The 19,077-nt window shown below is 48.8% G+C and overlaps 1 protein-coding gene across 2 annotated transcripts in view; it reads right to left on the reverse strand.

The window, feature by feature from the left end:
• PTGFRN (prostaglandin F2 receptor inhibitor) overlaps positions 1 to 19,077 on the reverse strand; it is an 81,095-nt gene that overhangs the window by 18,383 nt on the left and 43,635 nt on the right. For both annotated transcript variants that reach the window (XM_034990209.1, XM_034990208.1), the window contains exons 4-5: positions 16,976 to 17,356; positions 4,058 to 4,483 (exon numbers count right to left, since the gene is read on the reverse strand). In XM_034990209.1, the coding sequence (XP_034846100.1) occupies positions 4,058 to 4,483; positions 16,976 to 17,356 (807 nt within the window). The remainder of the gene's footprint in view (positions 1 to 4,057; positions 4,484 to 16,975; positions 17,357 to 19,077) is intronic.

Below are 19,077 nucleotides of genomic sequence, written 5' to 3' on the forward strand. Positions count from 1 at the left end.
GGAATTTATTTGCAAATTGCTGCACAATAGCACTTAAGAAAATCTGGAAACTCAGAAAGAAAATCACGTGTTATCTGTAAGCAGGCTACGAACCACCATGCTGGATGAAGCAGAACAGTCTGAAATGATTTAATGGGTGTGAGGGAATCCAGGAGACTACTGGTACCCTCAAGGACATGAGGCAGGGCTCACTCTTCGTGAATAGGAGGAGATGCGCCTGAACACAACACCCAGGTCAGGCCCTAGACCATGCCAGGGGCATCCTCTCCCTGAGGTTCTGCTGGTAAAAGTGCAGGGAAAGTCTGCTTGGAAGATCAGAGCAAGGGAGAAATGGGTTCTTTCTGTTTAATCATATCATGGTCACAGTACAGAACAGATTATTAGTCAGGTGACTGGAACACACACCTGTCCATCTAGTGATTTCCACAGAGATGCCATTTTAACAATTTGGGCCAGTGTCCATGCCTACACTAACTTTACGTTTAAGTATGTTACTCCCTGCTTCTCTGTGAAAAAAGAAATCCCTAAGCATATACACATTAGAAGCCATCTACATTATAATTGCTCAATGTCAGGCACTTGGAAGGTACTTAAATATTTGTTGACTGGATGAATAAATGAATTAAACACATGCTTTTTATCCTTTAATAAGATTATTAATTCTATAATCTGTCTAGTTATAAAATAAGATTTTCATGTTGGGTTTTGTGGGCTGTTCCACCAAACCTATTAAGCAGAACAAGTGTGTTATAGTGTCTCTCCAGTATCACAGATTCCTGAGGTTCCGTTGAGCCACCCACATTCTTTCCTGATTCTCCTGTGAGTTTGGTAATCCACCCATTCATTAAACAAGTACTTAGTGAGAGCCTCCCGTATTCCAGGCACTGGGAACGCCACAGTAAACAAAGCATACAGAAGCCCCTCCCTCTACATGCTAGTGGAAGAAGATGAACAAAATAAATGAGTAAAATATATGGTACAGTTAGATGGTGACAAATGTTTGAGAGAATAAAGGAGGGAAAGAGGAGAAAAACAGTGTGTGTGGGGGGGGGTGGGGGCAGGGAGCGACAACACAATTTTAGACAGAGTGGCCAGGGATGGCATCCCTGACGAGGCATCAAGGAGCTGAGAAGGTGAGGGAACAAGCCCCGTAACCATGTGGGGAACAGCATTCTAGGCAGAGGGAAGAGCAAGCAGAAAGCCAAAAGGCAGAGGTATGCCTGGCGTGTTGGAGGCACCATGGGAAAGGCAGAGGGGAAGAAGAGGAGTGAGCACTGGGGAGAGTTATAGGTGAGGTCAGAAGGTAATGGGAGCCGGATGCCATAGGGCATGCAAGGCTACCAAAAGGACTCTGGGATTTGCTTTGAGTGAGATGGGAAGTCTTTGAAGGTTAGGGCAGAGGAGTTTCATGATCTGACTGACATTTTAACAAGGCTGCTCCAGCTGCCACTGCATGGGCGGGAGCAAAGAGAACAGTCAGGAAGGCAGTGATAAAATCCAGGCAGGAGATGGTGGTGGCTTGCTAACAGGGGAGCGTGGCTGCAGCAAGACTCTGAGTCCATCTGAAGAATGAGGAACTGAGGATGAAGGTTTTGGACTGAACAACTACAACGAAGGTGCTAGAGAAGGCCAAAAAATGACCAGAAGCACCATTTTGAACAGGAGTTTGAGATGCCCGTTAAACAAGTGGACGTGTCAACAAGGCAACAGAGTGTTGAATCTGGCATTCTGGGAAGAAGTCTGGGGTAGAAATATACATTCGGGAGTTAATGGTGTGTAAGCAGCTTTCAATTCACGAGGTTAGAAGACATCATCAAGGGAGGGAAGTCAACTAGAGAAGAAGTCCGAGGACTATGTTCTGAGGTAATTTCATGTCTCAGGGTCAGGAAATGAAGAAGATCCAGCAAAGGTGGCAGAGGAGTTGTGGTGAGGTGGGAGGAAAGCCCAGAGGGGGTGGCATCCCACAGCCAAGGGAAAACCAAGGGATTTCTGGGAGGAGGGAATGACCACCTGTGCTAAATCCTGCTAAGTGAAGCAAGACAACAAACAATTGGATTTTGCAGGATGTCAATCACTACTGGTCTTAACACAAGGACCGGGGCAAAAGTCTGATAAGAAGGAGGTGCCACAGAGAATGGGAAGAGAAAGCAGAGACACCCACTGAGTACAGACAAATCAAATGCTTTGGCTATAAAAGGAAAGAAAGAGCAATCGGTGGGGGCAAAGCGGTTTGGAGAAGGGGAAGACAGAGAGAGAAGTGAATTCAAAATTATTTTATAAAATACTAAAACAGGAACAGGAGGTCTAACAATATTCAGAGGCCAATAGAAAAGGTCCAGAAAAGAGAGGAATATTGATGACATAAGAGAGAGGGGCCTCATGCCTGACCAGTGAGAGGGGCTGGCCTTTGCTAAGACATGGGCTAGGGGCAAGCATGTGGAAATTCTCCTCTGATTGTTTCTGTTTCTTTAGGGAAAGAGAACCCAGGACCAACAGCTGAGAGTAAGGCTGGGAGAGGAGGTTTTCAGACAAAGAAGGTGGTATGCAATAATCATTTTGGAGAGTAGGGAAGTAAACGGATTATGGAAATGCAGAATGATTGCCAGGCAGTGTTGAGAGCCCCGTTGACATAAATGATCACAGATTTAACGTGAAGCCAGTCAACACATTTAAATGTTTTTATCCAACTACAAATGTAGGTAGGGAGGTAGCAGAAGGTTGGCTTTGGACTGGTTTGTGGTTTGGCCAGAGCATAATGCAAAACAAGAGCAGGGCAAGGGAACTTGGGTTGCAAGGGGGTGTTATGGCTGGCCAGGAATCTAAGTAGGGTAACTGTCCATCTTATCCTCTCTTCCACCCCTGGACATATCTAAGAATGGAAGGAAGATAGATAAGATAGATAGATAGATAGATAGATAGATAGATAGATAGATAGATACATACATACATACATACATACATACATACATACAATCTTAAAAAGAAAAAATTCCAATGCCCAAGGCTGCATACACCCTCAGCCAACTAAGATAGGACCTGTGGTGGGACTCAAGCATCAGTGTTTTTTTAAAGCTCCTCAGGTAATCATGAGGTGCAGTCCAAGTGTGGGCCAGCATTGTACGTGGAAGAGAAGCTACAAGTCAGTGACAGTACTTGAGAGCACGGCTGTGAAACAAAAGTTAACCACTTCCCCAAGGGAACGAGGAGGACCCAGGAGTCCAATGAGGGGGGTGACACAAGCTGATGAACAGGCCCCACTGTATGAGGAGCATGGGGAGAAAACACTTCCGCTCAGGAGACCCCAGGGCAAACAGCGGCCTCAGGGGGGAGGAGGAGAGCGAGGTTGGTCATGTTTAACGTGGGAAAGAGCAAGGAACGTTCCAAGCTGAGCCTCAGGCACCAGGAGATTCTGCTGAGCTCCCAGAGGGCCCTGTTTGGGGCTGGGGACGGGGTGGTGGGGGGGGTGGCGGCAATCAGTCAACTAAGGCGTGTCGAGGGACGTGTGATACTTCACATCCAGGGCACGAGGGGGACCTAGGAGGCCTGGGCTTCCTGTAGTGATGGACTTGACAAGTCCGACGTCCCAACGCAGACAGTGCTCCGAGCATCGGGAGGAGACGTAGCAAAGAACCTTTCCCTCAAGCTCTTGTCACCCCTCTCCAGAAACGATCTCTCTGAAGGGATGACTGGCACCTCAGAAGCCGGTGCAACAGTCTGGCCCCCACCCCCGTGCCCCCGGTATGTGGCCCTGCCTCCAGCGGGAACTCGCAGACGTGAGCACACCCCCAAGGCCCAAGACCACCCTGCAGAGCAACAGCGTCAAGGGCTGTGGGAACCGATGAGCTACCACCCCCAAGCGCCAGCTCTCTCACGGGACTGAGCCTTCGCCAGCGTCAGCATCTTGAAGGGGTCCATGCTGTTTTTAGAGCAGCAGTCATCTGACCTCGCATTTTCTTGGATTCCTAGCAGGGAGACCCGGCACATAAAACCGCGCAGTGCGACGCGCTGGGCCAAAACAAAAACCCCAAACCTCAGTGAACAAGAATAAAGCGCCTACCTTCGGATGCCCAAAATATGGTGACGGGTTTGGAGAAGACATCCTTGCTCTTCACCCAGCTGTCGTTACGCTGTCTGGTCCACGCAGACACAACACAGTAATAATTGCCTCTGTCTTCCTCTGTAGTCCTTTGGATTCGGAAACTGAACGTGTCCGTGTGCTCTTTAGAAAAAATAAAGTCTCCGTCCTGGGCGCGCTGCTTGCTCCGGTCTCCATACTTGAGCGTCCAGTCCCCGCTCATGACCGCAAGAAGCTCGCTGGCCACCACGTCGTCGCTGCGCCGGTTCACCCTGTAGTACCAGGACACGGTGAAGCGGACGCTGGCCTCCGAGCTCTTCATGTCCACTATCCGGCACTCCAGCTCTGTGAGGTCGTCGGAAAACTCGGGGACTTTCGAAGCATTCAGGTACACCTGGTAGTCTGGTTCTGAACGAGAGAGGAGCAAGGATTAAAAAAAAAAAAATCAGACAGCTACATACTAAGGATGAGCCAAAGGAACGAGGCGAGTGCTACTCCTGTCCTGACAATCAAATGCCCAAGCCACCAACTACAGTGATGGAAAGGAAAGTCTTCGCCCCGGATGGGAAGGATCCGGAAAGAGTCTGTTATGGCAAAACTCGTACAACGCTGCACCGCTACGGTCCCCGGGACACCTTCCAAGGCCAGAAGCCAAATGTCCGCAATCCGAGTCTGGACCTTTCCATAGGGTTGGGAGCTACTGGCAGTGTCTCCAGGAGGTTAGTCCTCCAAGAAGGATCTAAGACGGCTCGGGGCTCACACTCCACCAAGGTTTTGCGTGGAGTGCCAAGCGGCGCCCACAGACCTCCAAAGCCCCCGCTGGGGCTGCACAGGGAAACCCCATCCCAGAGTACATTCCAGCACTCGAGGCCAATCCCCACGGGGCCTGGGGTCCTGCCATCCCTGGCCAGGCCCCAAACGCAAGGCCCTCGGGTTTCCCCCTGCCGATTCTCGTTCTCAGTTTCCTGGTCCTCTGCCTTTTTCCACTCAATCTGTGTTCAGTGATCAATAAGCACCCATCCTCACACTCCCCAGATGACATTCTTTTCACAGCCACATGTAACCCTCCCAACACAATTCTGCCAACCCTGAAGCCGGCTCCTGCGGATCCTGGCTCTAGGAAAGCCTGCTCCCTCAGGGCCACCCCGCCCTCCCCTGCCCGGTACAAATTCTGACGGGGGTGGGAGGAAAGCCAGGCCTTTCCTGGGGTCCCCTGCCACTGTCGCAGCCCTCTTCATCTTCACTGGTGTGGAAACCCCTTCTTCCTCTGACATTCACTGTGCCGGTTTCATCCATTTTTGTAACTCCATGTTTCTGTCTTCGCTGACCCCTAGGCCTTCCTCCATGCTTGCCAAGAACTGGTACTGGAACCTCTTTGTCGCCTTCCTCCCTCTGCCCCCACCCCCTCCCCAGGTCATTCCCAATGACCTGAGGATCTCCAGCCCCCACACCATGTCACACCACTGCGCTCACCTACCAGCAGTGGCCTTCGCCTCTTGACCGCCCTGCAAACTTGCACTCCTTCTTCAATGTAACCTCCTCTGGGGTCCCCTCCCAGGTCCCCAGAGCGTGGCCCCCTTTCTCCATGCTCCCACAAGCCATGGAGGGGCACTTGGTCAGCAGCAGCCTCTCCCTGTCATTATGCCTTGTTGAAGGTCTCGTCCCCAAGCTCCAGACACACAGCCTTACAAGCTCAGTAGGCGCTCAGCCAATGTGTGCTGCCTGGCTTTTAGAGAAGGCTACACTTTTCTCTTGTGGCACGTGGCCTGCTAGGAGCACCCGAACGCTCCCTAAACAGAACTTTCCATCTGCCACCACTATCTTCATTCCCATCACCTCAATCAAACAGTTTAGTTTTATTTAACGTTGCTTTTATTTATGACTCACTCAGATTATAAACTGCTGAGGTCAAGGAACTGTTCTTTTGTGATTTACGCTTCTAATAAAATGTGTAACATCATGACTTCCCTAAGAATGATTCAGTGGCCAGGAAAAGGAAAGAAGTCAAAATCCTGTCCCCTTCAAATGTCATCTTCACGAGCATTTAATTGCAATGAGGGTGGTCCCCACGGCACACACAGTTAAACCAACGGGCCCCGGCCGCCAACAGGAGCACGCCGCGTCATGAGGGGGACACTGTGCAGAGACACCGCGGGCTGCTAGAGTGTCACCCCCCCGAGCTATACAGCTCGGGGGTGTTCTGCCTCCTGGGCAGAGGGCCAGCACCCCACACTGCCTCTGTAGTAACACCGACTGTGGAGGAAATACCACCGAAATGCCTTTAGGCTGTCACATGTGTAAGACAAGGTGTCCCAAGGGACCCGACATCCCAGGTTTCAGCCCCTTCCCTCCTGGCGGACTCTGCCAGAGCAACATAGCTGCAGCCAGGACACCCAGGTTCCCTCATGTGGCAAGGACAGCCGCGGACTGGCTGGGCGCCGGGCAAGTTGGCACCCCTCCGTCAGGACTGGCCCGGAACGCCGCACCGTCACGAGCGCTTGGGACACGGCAGCGGCCCGCCTCCCGTGTGGAGCATGACACAGGGACCCTTCACGTGCTCCCATGTTACCCTGAACGACAAACTGAGGCCGTGAAGAGCAGTGGTGAAGGGCCGGGGCTCTGCAGCCAGCCTGTTCGGATCCTGGCTCTGCCACCGGCTTGCTGTGTACTTGGGCCCATGCCTTCACCTCTCTGGTGCCTCACTTGTAAAAACAGAGGTAGTAACAGTAACTAGCTCACAACCTGGCTGTGAGGATGAAGAGTTAAAGTATGCAGGGGCGCCCGGCTGGCTCAGTCAGCACAGCATGTGCCTCTTAATCTCGGGGTTGTAAGTTCGAGCCCCATGCTGGGTGTAGAGATGACTTAAAAATAAAGTATTTTTATTTTTTTATTTTTTTTTTAAAGACTTTATTTATTTATTTGACAGAGAGAGAGAGACAGAGAGAGAGAGGAAACACAAGCAGGGGGAGTGGGAGAGGGAGAAGCAGGCTCCCCACCGAGCAGAGAGCCCGATATGGGGCTCGATCCCAGGACCCTGGGATCATGACCTGAGCCAAAGGCAGATGCTTAACGACCGAGCCACCCAGGCACCCCAAAAATAAAGTTTTTTTTAAAAAGACTTAAAATATACATGAAAATGCTTAAACTAGTGCCTGGTACGTGTGCAAATGTATATGTACACACACGTATTCATAGATATATATACACACAAACGTACGTATTTGTGAACTACTATTCCCCATCCAGAGCTCTGAAGAGTCAGTCATGTGCCTGTATAGCTCAAAAGTGGCAAATCTGAACCCAGGGCCATGTCCCTTCTATCACCTTTCACGGACATCCGCACCTCACAGATGAGCCAAGCTCCCTGTCTTCTAAACCATTATTTTCTCACAACCACTGACTGGCTCGTGACCTGCAGCAACACAGAATGCCGTGACTGGCAATGACATGACTATGGTCCTGCCACCAGGGATCTGACCCAGGAAGACCGCTCCCCACAGGCCGTCCCCTCAGCCTGGATGACCAGCACAGTCCAACAGCCAGGAGGCAACCTGTCGTATTTCTCTTCTGTCTCATCAGTCACCAGCTCTTAAAAAGAAACCCTTTGGTCCTTTGGGGTTTACTTCCTTCCCTTGAGCATAGTCCTCTGAAGTGGCACTGTGAAAATAAAGGCTGTCCAAGTTAGCACGAAAGATGGTAGAGAAGCGGTGACATCAGTGGTCAGACCATGGGACACATGGAAGAGGTAGGCAAAACTAGCTCCTGCACCAACCACCTGAGCAGCCCTCTCCCTCTCCTCCTACACCCTGGCCTGGCAGCCCCCAGGGCGCCCTCCTTGTTCCAGAACCCAGCTGCTCCCGGGGGTTCTTCCTTAGGCTTAGACCCTAACCCGGGCACAGAGCAGGCTTCTAGGCATCTCGGTTTCATGCTTCCATGGCATCACCAGCACAGCACATCTGTACCCTAATCCCCTCACTCTCCACCTGCCTCTGCCAATGCACACGTGCGTGCACACACACACACGTGCAAGTATACATACACAAGCACATTCATACACTCATACATGCAGGCGTGCACACACAAGCACACGTTCATACACAGGCACACTCATTCATGAATGCACACACATGTATACATATACCCACTCACATATCCATACACACGCATGTGCAAATATACACACAAGCACACATTCACACACTGGCACTCTCGTTCATGCATGCACACACATATATACATATACACACTTGTATATCCACACACACGTGTGTGCAAGTATACACATGCACATATTCATACGTTGGCACACTCATCCATGCACACACATATACATATACACACTCATATATCATGCATACACACAGTGTGCAAATGTACATAAACAAACACACGTTCATACATGCATGTGTGCACACACAAGCACACACTCATACATTGGCACTCTTGTTCATGCATGCACACACACATGCATATACACACTCGTATATCCATGCACACACGTGTGTGTGCAAGTATACATGCATGTGCACACATTCATACGCTGGCACACTCGTTCATGCATGCACACACATATACATATACACATTCATATATCCATGCATACACACAGTGTGCAAGTATACATACACAAGCACACGTTCATACATGCATGTGCGCACACACTCATACACAGGCACACTTGTTCATGCACGCACATACATGTGTGCAAGTATACATACACAAGCACACATTCATACACAGGTACACTCATTCATGCATGTGCGCACACATGTATATATACACACTCATATCCATGCGTGCGCGCATACACACACACACACACACACACGGACACAGCTGACTCCCACTCCAAACAGACATGGCCAACTCCTCCTCCTAACTTCCAATTACGGTTCCTGCTGCCACACCCCCATTCACTCTCCCAGTCACCTCTGCTTGAATTGTGTGCCATCTCCGACTCTCCACTCTGAGGGTCCCCAACTCTCACACTGCCCCCATTCCAGGACTTGCACACAGTGGATGCTCTATAAATATTTGTGAACAAAAGTGGAAACCTCATGAACACCATCCTCATTCGGGCTCTCTTTGCTTCCAGCCAAGACGATCATGATAACCTCCCAACGCACCTCTAGGCAGACACAGTTATCTGCACAATAAACCTCCCGTGGCTTTTCTTCTCACTTCCTGAGTAAGAACACACTCCCCAGCCTGGCATGCAAGGTGCTCATCAGTGTGAGTCTAACCCATGTGTCCAGCCTCACCGCCTCCCTCCTTCCGATACATAGTCTACGCTCCACTGAGACCACACCTCTCACCATTCCCTAACCACCTCCTATGCTTCCAGGTTTTCTGTCTCCCTTCCTGCTGTTCCCTCTGCCTCAGCACCTGGGACAGCTGCTCGGTTGGTTGCTGAACAGATGACTGAACAGACTCTCCCATTCTACTCCATCCTCCACCTCCAAGTGAGTCAGTTTAAACCCTATGGAACCAAACACAGAGAAAGGAGAGCACAGCGGGGTTGCAGCTAGGGCATATACATACATATACATATACACACTCATGTGCATGCATGAACGAGTGTGCACATCTAGAGGAATCGCGGCCTGGCAGGAGAGGAGAATCTCTTCGTTGACTGGTTGGTCTCATTCTCTGTTAAGACTAAATCTCAGGCCCCCAAAAGGGAGGACCTTAATGCAAAGGCAAACAAAAACCAGTGGGTTCCTGGCTTGGGAACTCATAAGGCACAGGTTCCAGGGATTTAAAGGATGTTCAAGGGTCGTCTGGACTACCCACCAGCCTTTCAGGTCCACTTTGGACTTGGACTCCCGGAGAAGCTATGGCTCCACTATGTCACAGTGGCAGGAGCGCCGGTGGGCTCTTCTTTAGTTTTTGTTTTAGTGCACGTGTAGACATTTTCCTTTATTGTTGTTCTACAAGTTTAAACATTCTGTGCAGAAACGGCCCGTTCCTTGAAATCCATCATGCACGTACTTCTCCTATATAGCCTTTCCTACTTAAAGGAGAATGCCTACTTTGAACTTACCTGTCATACCTCTACTTCATGTTCAACAAACCTTCACAGAGACCCCACCACCCACCAGGCTTACTGCTCTCTAAGGATTTTATCTGAAAGCTGCCTTGAACTTTGATTATTATTGTATATATGTCTTCTGGACCTTCTGTAGGACTCTGCCTGGGGACAGGGACCCCCTACCTAATTCATCCGTACGTGCTATGCCTGCAGTGCCTTGCACATAAAAGACACTAACACTCTTGCTGAATTGGAGTAAATTTAATATTTTGCATAAAAATGCTCATTTTTGGCATAAGCATTTCATCACTACTGATTACCGCTATATCCTGCTTGATCTCATCAAGAAATCGGCTAAGAATGCTATGGTGGTTATGTTTAAAAAATGCTTATCAGTTGAGGATGCATACTAAAGTACTTAATGTCAAAATGACATGTGTCTGGGATATGCTTTAAATTCTTCCAGAAGAATTTAAAGTGCGTGCGTGCGTGCGTGTCTGCAGGAGGGAGGAGAGATGAAATAAGATTAGCAGAATACTGGTAATTATTGAAGCTGGTGCTTCTTTCTACTTCTGTGTTAGTTTTTTTAAAATTTATATTCCAAAAAGTAAAAAAAAAAAACCCTAACAACCCACCCACCCACACTGTAAGCCCTTTCACAGAATATTGAGGCCAGTCTCACCATGACATCATCACTTCTATTCTTAGAAATAAGGATCTGCTCCCTATGCGGGCTCCAGGACGCTGTCTGCTCATAGACACACCACCCCCTAAAGCTACGGCCTCCCAACACTGCAACCCTCTCCCCACCCCCTGCCCAAAGAAAGGCTTGGCTTTTTAAATACGGGTCATTAAACTCCCTTGTTACAACTTCCAAAAACAGTGAAAAGCTGTCAGAGTCCTTGGCTAATTTGTTAAAGCAGATACTTTGTGCCTACTGTGCGCAGGGACCTGCACTGGAGGTTTTCACAGAGACTGCCTCCTTTTCCTCTCACAGTAATTCCGTAATAAGGGCGGTGTTTCATCATCCCTTGAGAATGACAAGCACAGCAGCTGGCCCTGACTGAGGGCTTCCTGTATGCCAGGGGCCGTGCTGTACATTTTCCTTGCCTTCTCGCTTAAGCTTAACAACCTCATGACCCAGGTACGATTTTCATGTATGTTTCCTAAATGGAAAAAAAAAAACAAAGCAAAACAAAACCCAAAGCCCAGAGGAGTCAGGTTGGAAGCCGAAGGTCTCGCGCGGCGCGTGTGAGCAGAATGACGGCTTGGCTCCCACCAGGACCAAACCGCACAACCTCCTTATACGCCCGGTTATTAATGCTTTCTCGAAGCCTGCTCCGTCCCAGAAGGCAAGAGTGGTAATCACAGCCGAGGCACTGATCCTGAACTGTGTACAACAGGGCCCTGTTCTAATACCCGCTTTGAAGCTTCATTAACTTGGGAGAGCTCATCAGAGGAGCAGGCTGCGTACACGAGTTAGAGGAAACCAGGAGAAGGCGTGCCCTCACCTCTGCTGAGGCCGGTTCTAGTCTCTTGAAACTGGGCAGGTACTCCGGGGGCAGCCGAGCAAGTTGACTAATTGTCAGAGTTGCTACTCTCGTCATTTGCCAAACAATTAACTGTTCTCTCCCATTTAAACAGACAAGGCTCTAAAAGCCTGTTGTTTGGGGGAGACACTTTACCCCACGTAGGCAGAATCTTTATTAGGAGGTTGTTTTCAGCACTAGCCATTTTGGAGGAAATAGTAGTATCATTTGGATGACCCTTGTGCAGTTTTTCTCTCTTCATCCTCACTCACTGCTCCCAGAGGAGGAAGAGTGAATTCCCAGGTTTGGGAGCAGGGGCAGAAAGACGGCTGGGTGTGGTCAGCCCAACCCCTTCTCCTTGGGAGCGGCTGCTTCCAGGACACACATCCCTAGTCCCTCCATGCCCTGAGACAGACCTGTATGTCTTAGTTAGATAAGCGCTTGGTGCAGAAGAGTATGTTACATACTGACCCTGCCTTCCCCAAACACCTGTATCATCATTACCACCCTGAGAATGAACAGAGACCTTGAGTGCCAGGCACTGTGCTAAACACTTCATATGCATTCTCCCATGAAACCAAGGAAACCAAAGCATCACACCCAAGATAATACGCCTAGAATGTGGTGGAGCAGGACCCCAGCACTTGCCCAGTGCTACCTTGCCTTCAGAGATAACCGTGGGCAGAGAGCTGATAATAGTTGCCCATAACAGTCTGCAGACCTGAGTCTGATCTCCTGTGGATGGCGCAGGACTCTGAAGTCTCTACCAAGTACTGAGCAGATTAGCAGCTCCTTTTAAAGAAAAATAATTGCCTCCTTTGCTGGCACACTGCTGGAAGAGGGGACAGTCCTCTAGTGGGGGAGAGTGCCAATCAGGTTCTTAAGACTAAAACGCCCAACTCGGCTCTGCCTTCTACTCTTGTAGCTGAAACCCGTGGAACGCCCCCCAGTTAACACCACAGAAGCCTGGTACTTTGGGCACAGAGCCCAACCATAAACTGATTAGTATCCAACTCGTGCCAAAGACTCATTTGAGACATCTGATCGCGGAGAGAGATGGCCTACTATGCAGACTAGCTAGCCACGCCTCCTTAGATTCTCTAGTTTTAGCCATAGACTAAATTGGATCCACACAAAGCAACGTTTGTCCTCCACAGTAACTCAGCTTCTTACAGAAACTCCTTCACACACTTAAGATTTACGCCCTCAGCTTTTATAGAGAGTGGATATGAGAAACATCCATTTTAACAATCACTCAGAGCCTTTCAAAAAGAACAGTTGAAAGCACTGTCCATTATGTTCTCCAATGCCCTTACATAAAAAAAGCACATGATGAATTCAGTGCCAACAAAAAGTTTGGCTCACCCGGGCTTCCTTCATCAGAGGTGAACTGTGCAATCACATTTCTCTGTGCCCCAACTCTTCAAAACTTCAGAGGCAAATTCAGCGCTCAAGTGCAGCTAACTAATGCATCCCAACCACCTTGCGGTATCTATTCTTTGATTTGTTTTTACAATCTTGATTTTATTTTTATGTCTCTTACTTTAAATCAGGCTTCATTTTGCAAGCCAACTGGAATCTTTTTTTCCCCCCTCCTTCAAAAGTAGGACATAAATCCTAGTAAAAGAGGCTTTTTCTTACCTTCTACAAAATCATCACAGTCCTCCCAGCTGCTGCAAGTGCTCTTGGACTCGCTGGACCCATGCGCATCACTGCCCTGATCTCTGTCTGGTTAACACGACGGAACATATGAGAAGACCCCAACTAGCTTCAACTCCCTCATCTGCTCTGTGTACCAACCCCAAGCAAATAAGGACAAGAATGGCCCAGCTTTGAGGCCTCTAGGCTCTAGCGTTTCAGGAATAAAGGCGATTCCCAAAGCCAAAATGTTTCCACAAGATGGCAATACTTGGGACAGACTTGACTTTGGGACATAATTTTCTAAGTCATTTTAAACATTTCTTTTGAAATAAAAGAAACAAGCATTCACACCAATCGGTAGATTCTATTTTCCAAAGACGTCTGCAGTAATGTTTCTTATCCCCCACGCCCTTTTACCATGTGACCTTGCTACTCTCTCATTAAGAGATGGGGTCTCTTTCTCTGCCCCCTTGAACTTGGGCAGACGCTGTGATGGCTCTGACCAATAGAAAACAGCCAAAGAAGGGGCGCCTGGGTGGCTCAGTCAGTTAAGTGTCTGCCTTCAGCTCAGGTCACGATCGCAGGGTCCTGGGATCGAGCCCCACATCGGGCTCCCTGCTCGGAGGGAAGCCTACTTCTCCCTCTCTCACTCCCCCTGCTTGTGTTCCTGCTCTATCTGTCAGATAAATAAATAAAATCTTAAAAAAAAAAAAAAACAGCCAAAGAGACACTGTGTCAAGCCCTGGGACAGCTTTCCACTATGGAAGGCTGGGCACTTCCACTTCCTGCCTCTTGGAAGCCAGTCACCACCTAAGAAGTGTGACCGTCCCAAGCAAATCATTTGGTAAGAAGCCAAAGCCACGTGGAAAGGGCCTGAATGAGATGCCACGTGGAGAGGGAGAGGGCCGGGGACACAGCGTCACATGCATGAAAAAGCCATCTGGAAGGGGATCCCCAGCCCTACTCGTCCCAGCTGTCCCTGTGTGCATGTGAGATGAACCCTGTTGAGTCCTTCCCTAAATCCTGACCGTCAAAATCATAAGCAAAATAAAAATCAGTGGTTTTCAGATGGGAAAGAGGGGGAGTCCTTCACTCACAAGGGTATTGTGGTATTTAACATATGCAAAGTCCTTAGCCCAGTGCCCAGTGTACAGTAAGTGTTTGATAAACAGTAACTATTATTTTTAATCTATCAAGCAGCAAAACTGAAAGTTCTGAGTAACACCTGCACGGGAAACCAACTTTCTCAAGAACTCTTTTGTGCCAACATCCCATAATCACATAACATAAGATGATCTCCATAAACAGAGTCCTTGGCAGGTCACCTGTCTTCCAGTCTCTTCTGGACACCTCTCAGTCATCTCCAACAGGCCCCACAGTGCATGAGGTAAGGTATCCACATACATGTTGTATATCTAGAGACAACTGTAGAGCATCAGGTCAGGCCCATCCAATCCCGGGCAGAATCCAGATTGGAGGTCCTGGAGAAAGGTCAGCTGCTGTACTCACGCCTGACTCACCTCCTGAACAAGTGTCCAAGCAGCTGTAACAGTGTGAGGCACAGGGAAGGAGGAGGAGATACAGGAGGAAGAAAGAAGAACACAAGCGGTTTTTCTACCACTTACATGCCCAGAAGGTTAACCCATGTTCTAATATCTCTGCATATTCTGTAAGTTGGATGTTACTGCTTTCTTTGCAATTCTTGTTTTCCTGTGCACACGCCTGCACACTATCCAGGTTTATCTACCCATTCAGCCGACCTTTACCAAGTGCCCATCACGTGCAAAACGCCGCGCAAGGTGCAGGTTCTGCGTCCCTTCCGTCGGTCAAGGTAAAGCACACTGCTGACTTTCACTGACAGGGGTGCTGGCACTCTGCAGGAAAACAAACAACTGGATCCTTAGGATCCTAATGGAGCCTTTCCCCACAATTTAGTCTCTTTATGTCTTCTCACTCTCTGGAGACCAGAGCCGCCAACAAATCCCTTCCGGTGAAAAGAGCCCCATTCCCTCCCAGAGCAACCCTCCTGATTTCTGACAGTCCCTGCGTCTCCCCGGGCAATGCTGGGATCAGTGCACCAGCACTTCAAAGAGGCTCTCACACTGGAGTGCAGGCAGCGCTTTCTAGAAAAAAAAAGAGAAAATCCACCAGAGCTCTGATTCTAAATTGGGTGGGGGGAGAGAAGGGGGTACCGGGAGTCAGCGCTGGGATCTGACGGCACCACACAGTGCACCAAGCATCAGCGCCATGAGACAAATTCAGCTCCAGAGATGAAAAGTCTTCTTTCGGTGCTGACAACATCTGTTTTATTTTGAAGGTTGCTAAGGAGAGTTCTAGCTGGGCCAACATTGTTCCAGTTCAGTACTTCATAGAGAGACTCTCGCACAGGGTTCAGACGGCAGGAATAAAAGCTCGCCAGATAAACCCTGCTCCTTTTACTGTGCAGATATCAAAGAATCACTTTGCTACCAGGGATGATTAACACCCTGCCTGGGCTCACTCGGAATTGGCCATACCTTCTGCTCACTCTCTTATTCCTCCTCTTCTCCCTGCCCCCTCTGTCCCCACTTGCCAACTCCCCCTCTCTGCCAAATAAAGGCTCATTAGGAAGAAACAGACAGAGAATGTGCCACTAACCCGGTAGTATCTGATACGGAGACGAGGAAGAGCGAAGTGTGAGATGAGGGGCATGGTGGGAGGATGCTCAGCATCAGACGATGGAGGAAATGATTTCCCGGCCTTTAAAGATCTGGTTTACCTACTAACACCAGAGCGTTGCCAAATGCCCGCATCGGGGCTCAGAACAGCCACGGGACAGCGAAGAGATCAAGCTCAAAACAGAAGAGTCTGACTGGTAGCTCCAGCTCCACCTCTGTAATGGCAGAGGTGGGAGGCGAAGCACCCCATCCTCCACTCGCCCCTATCCTGCTTAAGCTATTCTAAGATAGTAACAGGAATTAGAAAAGTCAGGCCTGAAGGGCAAGCATTTAGGAAAATAAGGGCCAGGGAAGATGCGAATGAAAGAAAGGCACAACAATTTCACATATATGCCAAGCTGTTATAAAGTGAGGGCCATGGTGGCCAACAGCTGAGGGCCACTCTGCTCCTCCAGCTGGGTAAAGAGCCCACCAGGACAGCCCAGGGAGCCAGGAAGGGCCTTCCATTTAACTGGTATCTGCAAATAAAATCATGTTGGGATTCCAGGGCATTCAGGAAAAAACAAACAAACACCCAAAGCACCACATTCCGTTAACTGAAGGAATTCTCTTTCTGTTCTGGGCTTTAGGAAAGCACCAGCTCCTGCCAGAGAGCACCTCAGAGTCTAGGAAAGGAAAGGAAGAATGGCCAGTGTTCTCACTCCAACGAAGATCCATTTCAAAGAGCCATTCAGCAGGGCCCACCCTGCAAATCTTGACAACAAAAGGAAACTCTATCCTCTCAAATGAGGGCCTTGAGACAACTGAGGCCACATTATCTAAACATTTCCCTTGCCTGCCAGATTCTATTTCAGCCTGCTTTGCTTCTCTCCCCTCCCCCCGCCCCGCCCCCCAGCTTGGGATCTCTCCAGGCTAAAGCATGCTTGTCCTGATGTAAAGAACGCCAGGATAATGCAAAAGGCGCAGAGCTCTGCGGAGTCCTGATATCCTAGCAGAGGGAGTAAAGCCCCAGAGGCTAAGGGCCACCTTCCCAGCCACTCACCTAGCCAGGTCACGTCCACACTGGCCGGGGCAGACCTGGCCTCTGCCACCTTGTACCAGCTCCTGTTGTGTCCGGGTGCCCAGAGCGCCACGTGGCAGAAATAGTAGCCGGAGTTTTCTTTGCTAACATCTCGAACCAGTAAATGGTAGGAGCGTGCATCCACATGGCTCAAAGCAACGTGGGGAGAGCTGTGCACAAGGGAATCCCGGTCTAGCCGTGCCAACACGGGCGAGCCAGGCAAAGTGCTGTCGGGCGACCTGCCGAAGTACCACGTCACCTCAGGTCGGACATCATCTGCTCGGTCTGTTGTGATGTTGCAGGTCAGATCCAGCTCCTTTCCCTCAGCCACAGACACGCTCCGGGCCACAGCTGCTCGCAGAACTTGAAAATGAAAAAAAAAAAAAAATACATCTAGATCATCTGGGTTATGTTTGCCCCTCCCTTCCTCCCTTTAGATCATCTCCTTCTAGGTTCTTATTTATGGTATTAAAGTTAGAAGGCTTTGTGCGATTCTAAGTGCTTGAGAAATATTTACTGAATAAATTAAGGAAATTATAATACATTTCTTTCCATTACATGAAAATACTAACAGCAGCAAACACTTACATACACTTATGAAATGCCAGGCACTCTGAGTGCCTTAGAAACGTTAACCTTCAAAACGACCGTAGGAGGTAAGTACTATTATTATCTTCATTTTACTGATAAGGAAACTGAAGCACAGAGAAGTTAAGTAACTTGCCCAAGGTCACACAGGTAATACTTGGCAGAGCAGGGACTCAAATGTGAGCTGTCTGCCTCCAGGGGCTCTGCTCTTAACTGTTAACGCTTGTTCGAAAAGAAGTCGAAACATCACAAAACTAAAATTATAGCTTCTCCATGTGCATGGTAAGACTTGGGTGATTTTACAGAGAAAGGATAGCTCAGTGCTGACCGGCATGCATTATTTGTTGGGGATCAGGGGCTTGGGGTTGGAGGCTGGACTGCAGGAGGTGAGGGTGAAACCATCTTCTGGGTGAAAAAGGAGAAAATCCTAAACAGAAGGACCAGGAAAGTGAAACCAGACAATATGCCTTATGAGTCAAGCCTTCAAAATGCAATGTAATGGAATAAATGCAGAGCATCATTTGTTCCATTAGACATACCCACCTTAAAGCCAAACATAAAACAGATATTCTAAAACCAAAACACAATGACTTTCGGATTATCCACGCCACTGCCTTCTCACAAGACTGTGGATAATTAAAAGTAGACTATATTTAGATGAAGTATTGAAGTATTTGGTGTCACAGTCTCAGGGCAGATCTGGTTTCAGCATTCCCCTGTCAAAGCTTTTTACATGGAAACATTTTACTTTGAGTGTTTTGTTTTATTTTTAAAGAAGTTGAACATCTGTAATCAGAGTAGAAAAACATTCAATTCATGGTAATGCTCTGGGAACCACTGCTTAGATGAGAAATAGCTAACACCTCCCAGGGGATTCGAGTGGAGGCACAGCCCTGGTCTTCCAAGACTGGTTCAGCCTCAGCTGCTATCCTGAGTAAGCTCAGCAACAAAGGCTCGTGCCTGGCTCAGAAAAGGCCCAACCCCAAAGCCCATGCCCTCTGGAGCAGACTGCTTTCATATAAATGTATCTAAAGCCTGACAACATTTTCAACAAGCATTTTAGGTCAAGTTCAAGACCCACCTTGATGAAGACAGAAAATGAGGTGGGTATAGTATTATAAAAGGGAATTTAAAAGTCTGATTTCTCACCTCCACCCACTCTCCAAATTCGTCCTCCTCCTTCACCCCTTTAAAGGGGCCAAAAGTAACCTGAGGGCATCTTTTGAGAGGGGTCAGTATGGGAACCGCCACTCTGAGCCTGCACTGTGTGGGTTTCGAACAGCCCCACGAGCAATGCCTATGGTCAGAGACCCTGGAATACTGCTGGAGTACCTCTGTGCCGGCTAGAAGTAAAAGGCGGCTCAGGAGGGAAGCAGGTGAGTGTGGAAGGGGTAAATACACAGCGGTGGACTACAGGTATGGACAAAACGGATTCTTAGCTTTAGGAATAACTGAAGAGTTCACTTTGTAATCTTCTCTCTGCAAGGCGCTAAATA

The sequence above is a fragment of the Mirounga leonina genome, unplaced genomic scaffold, assembly GCF_011800145.1.
Source record: "Mirounga leonina isolate KUSES-001 unplaced genomic scaffold, KU_Mleo_1.0 Mir_507, whole genome shotgun sequence".
NCBI lineage: Eukaryota > Metazoa > Chordata > Mammalia > Carnivora > Phocidae > Mirounga > Mirounga leonina.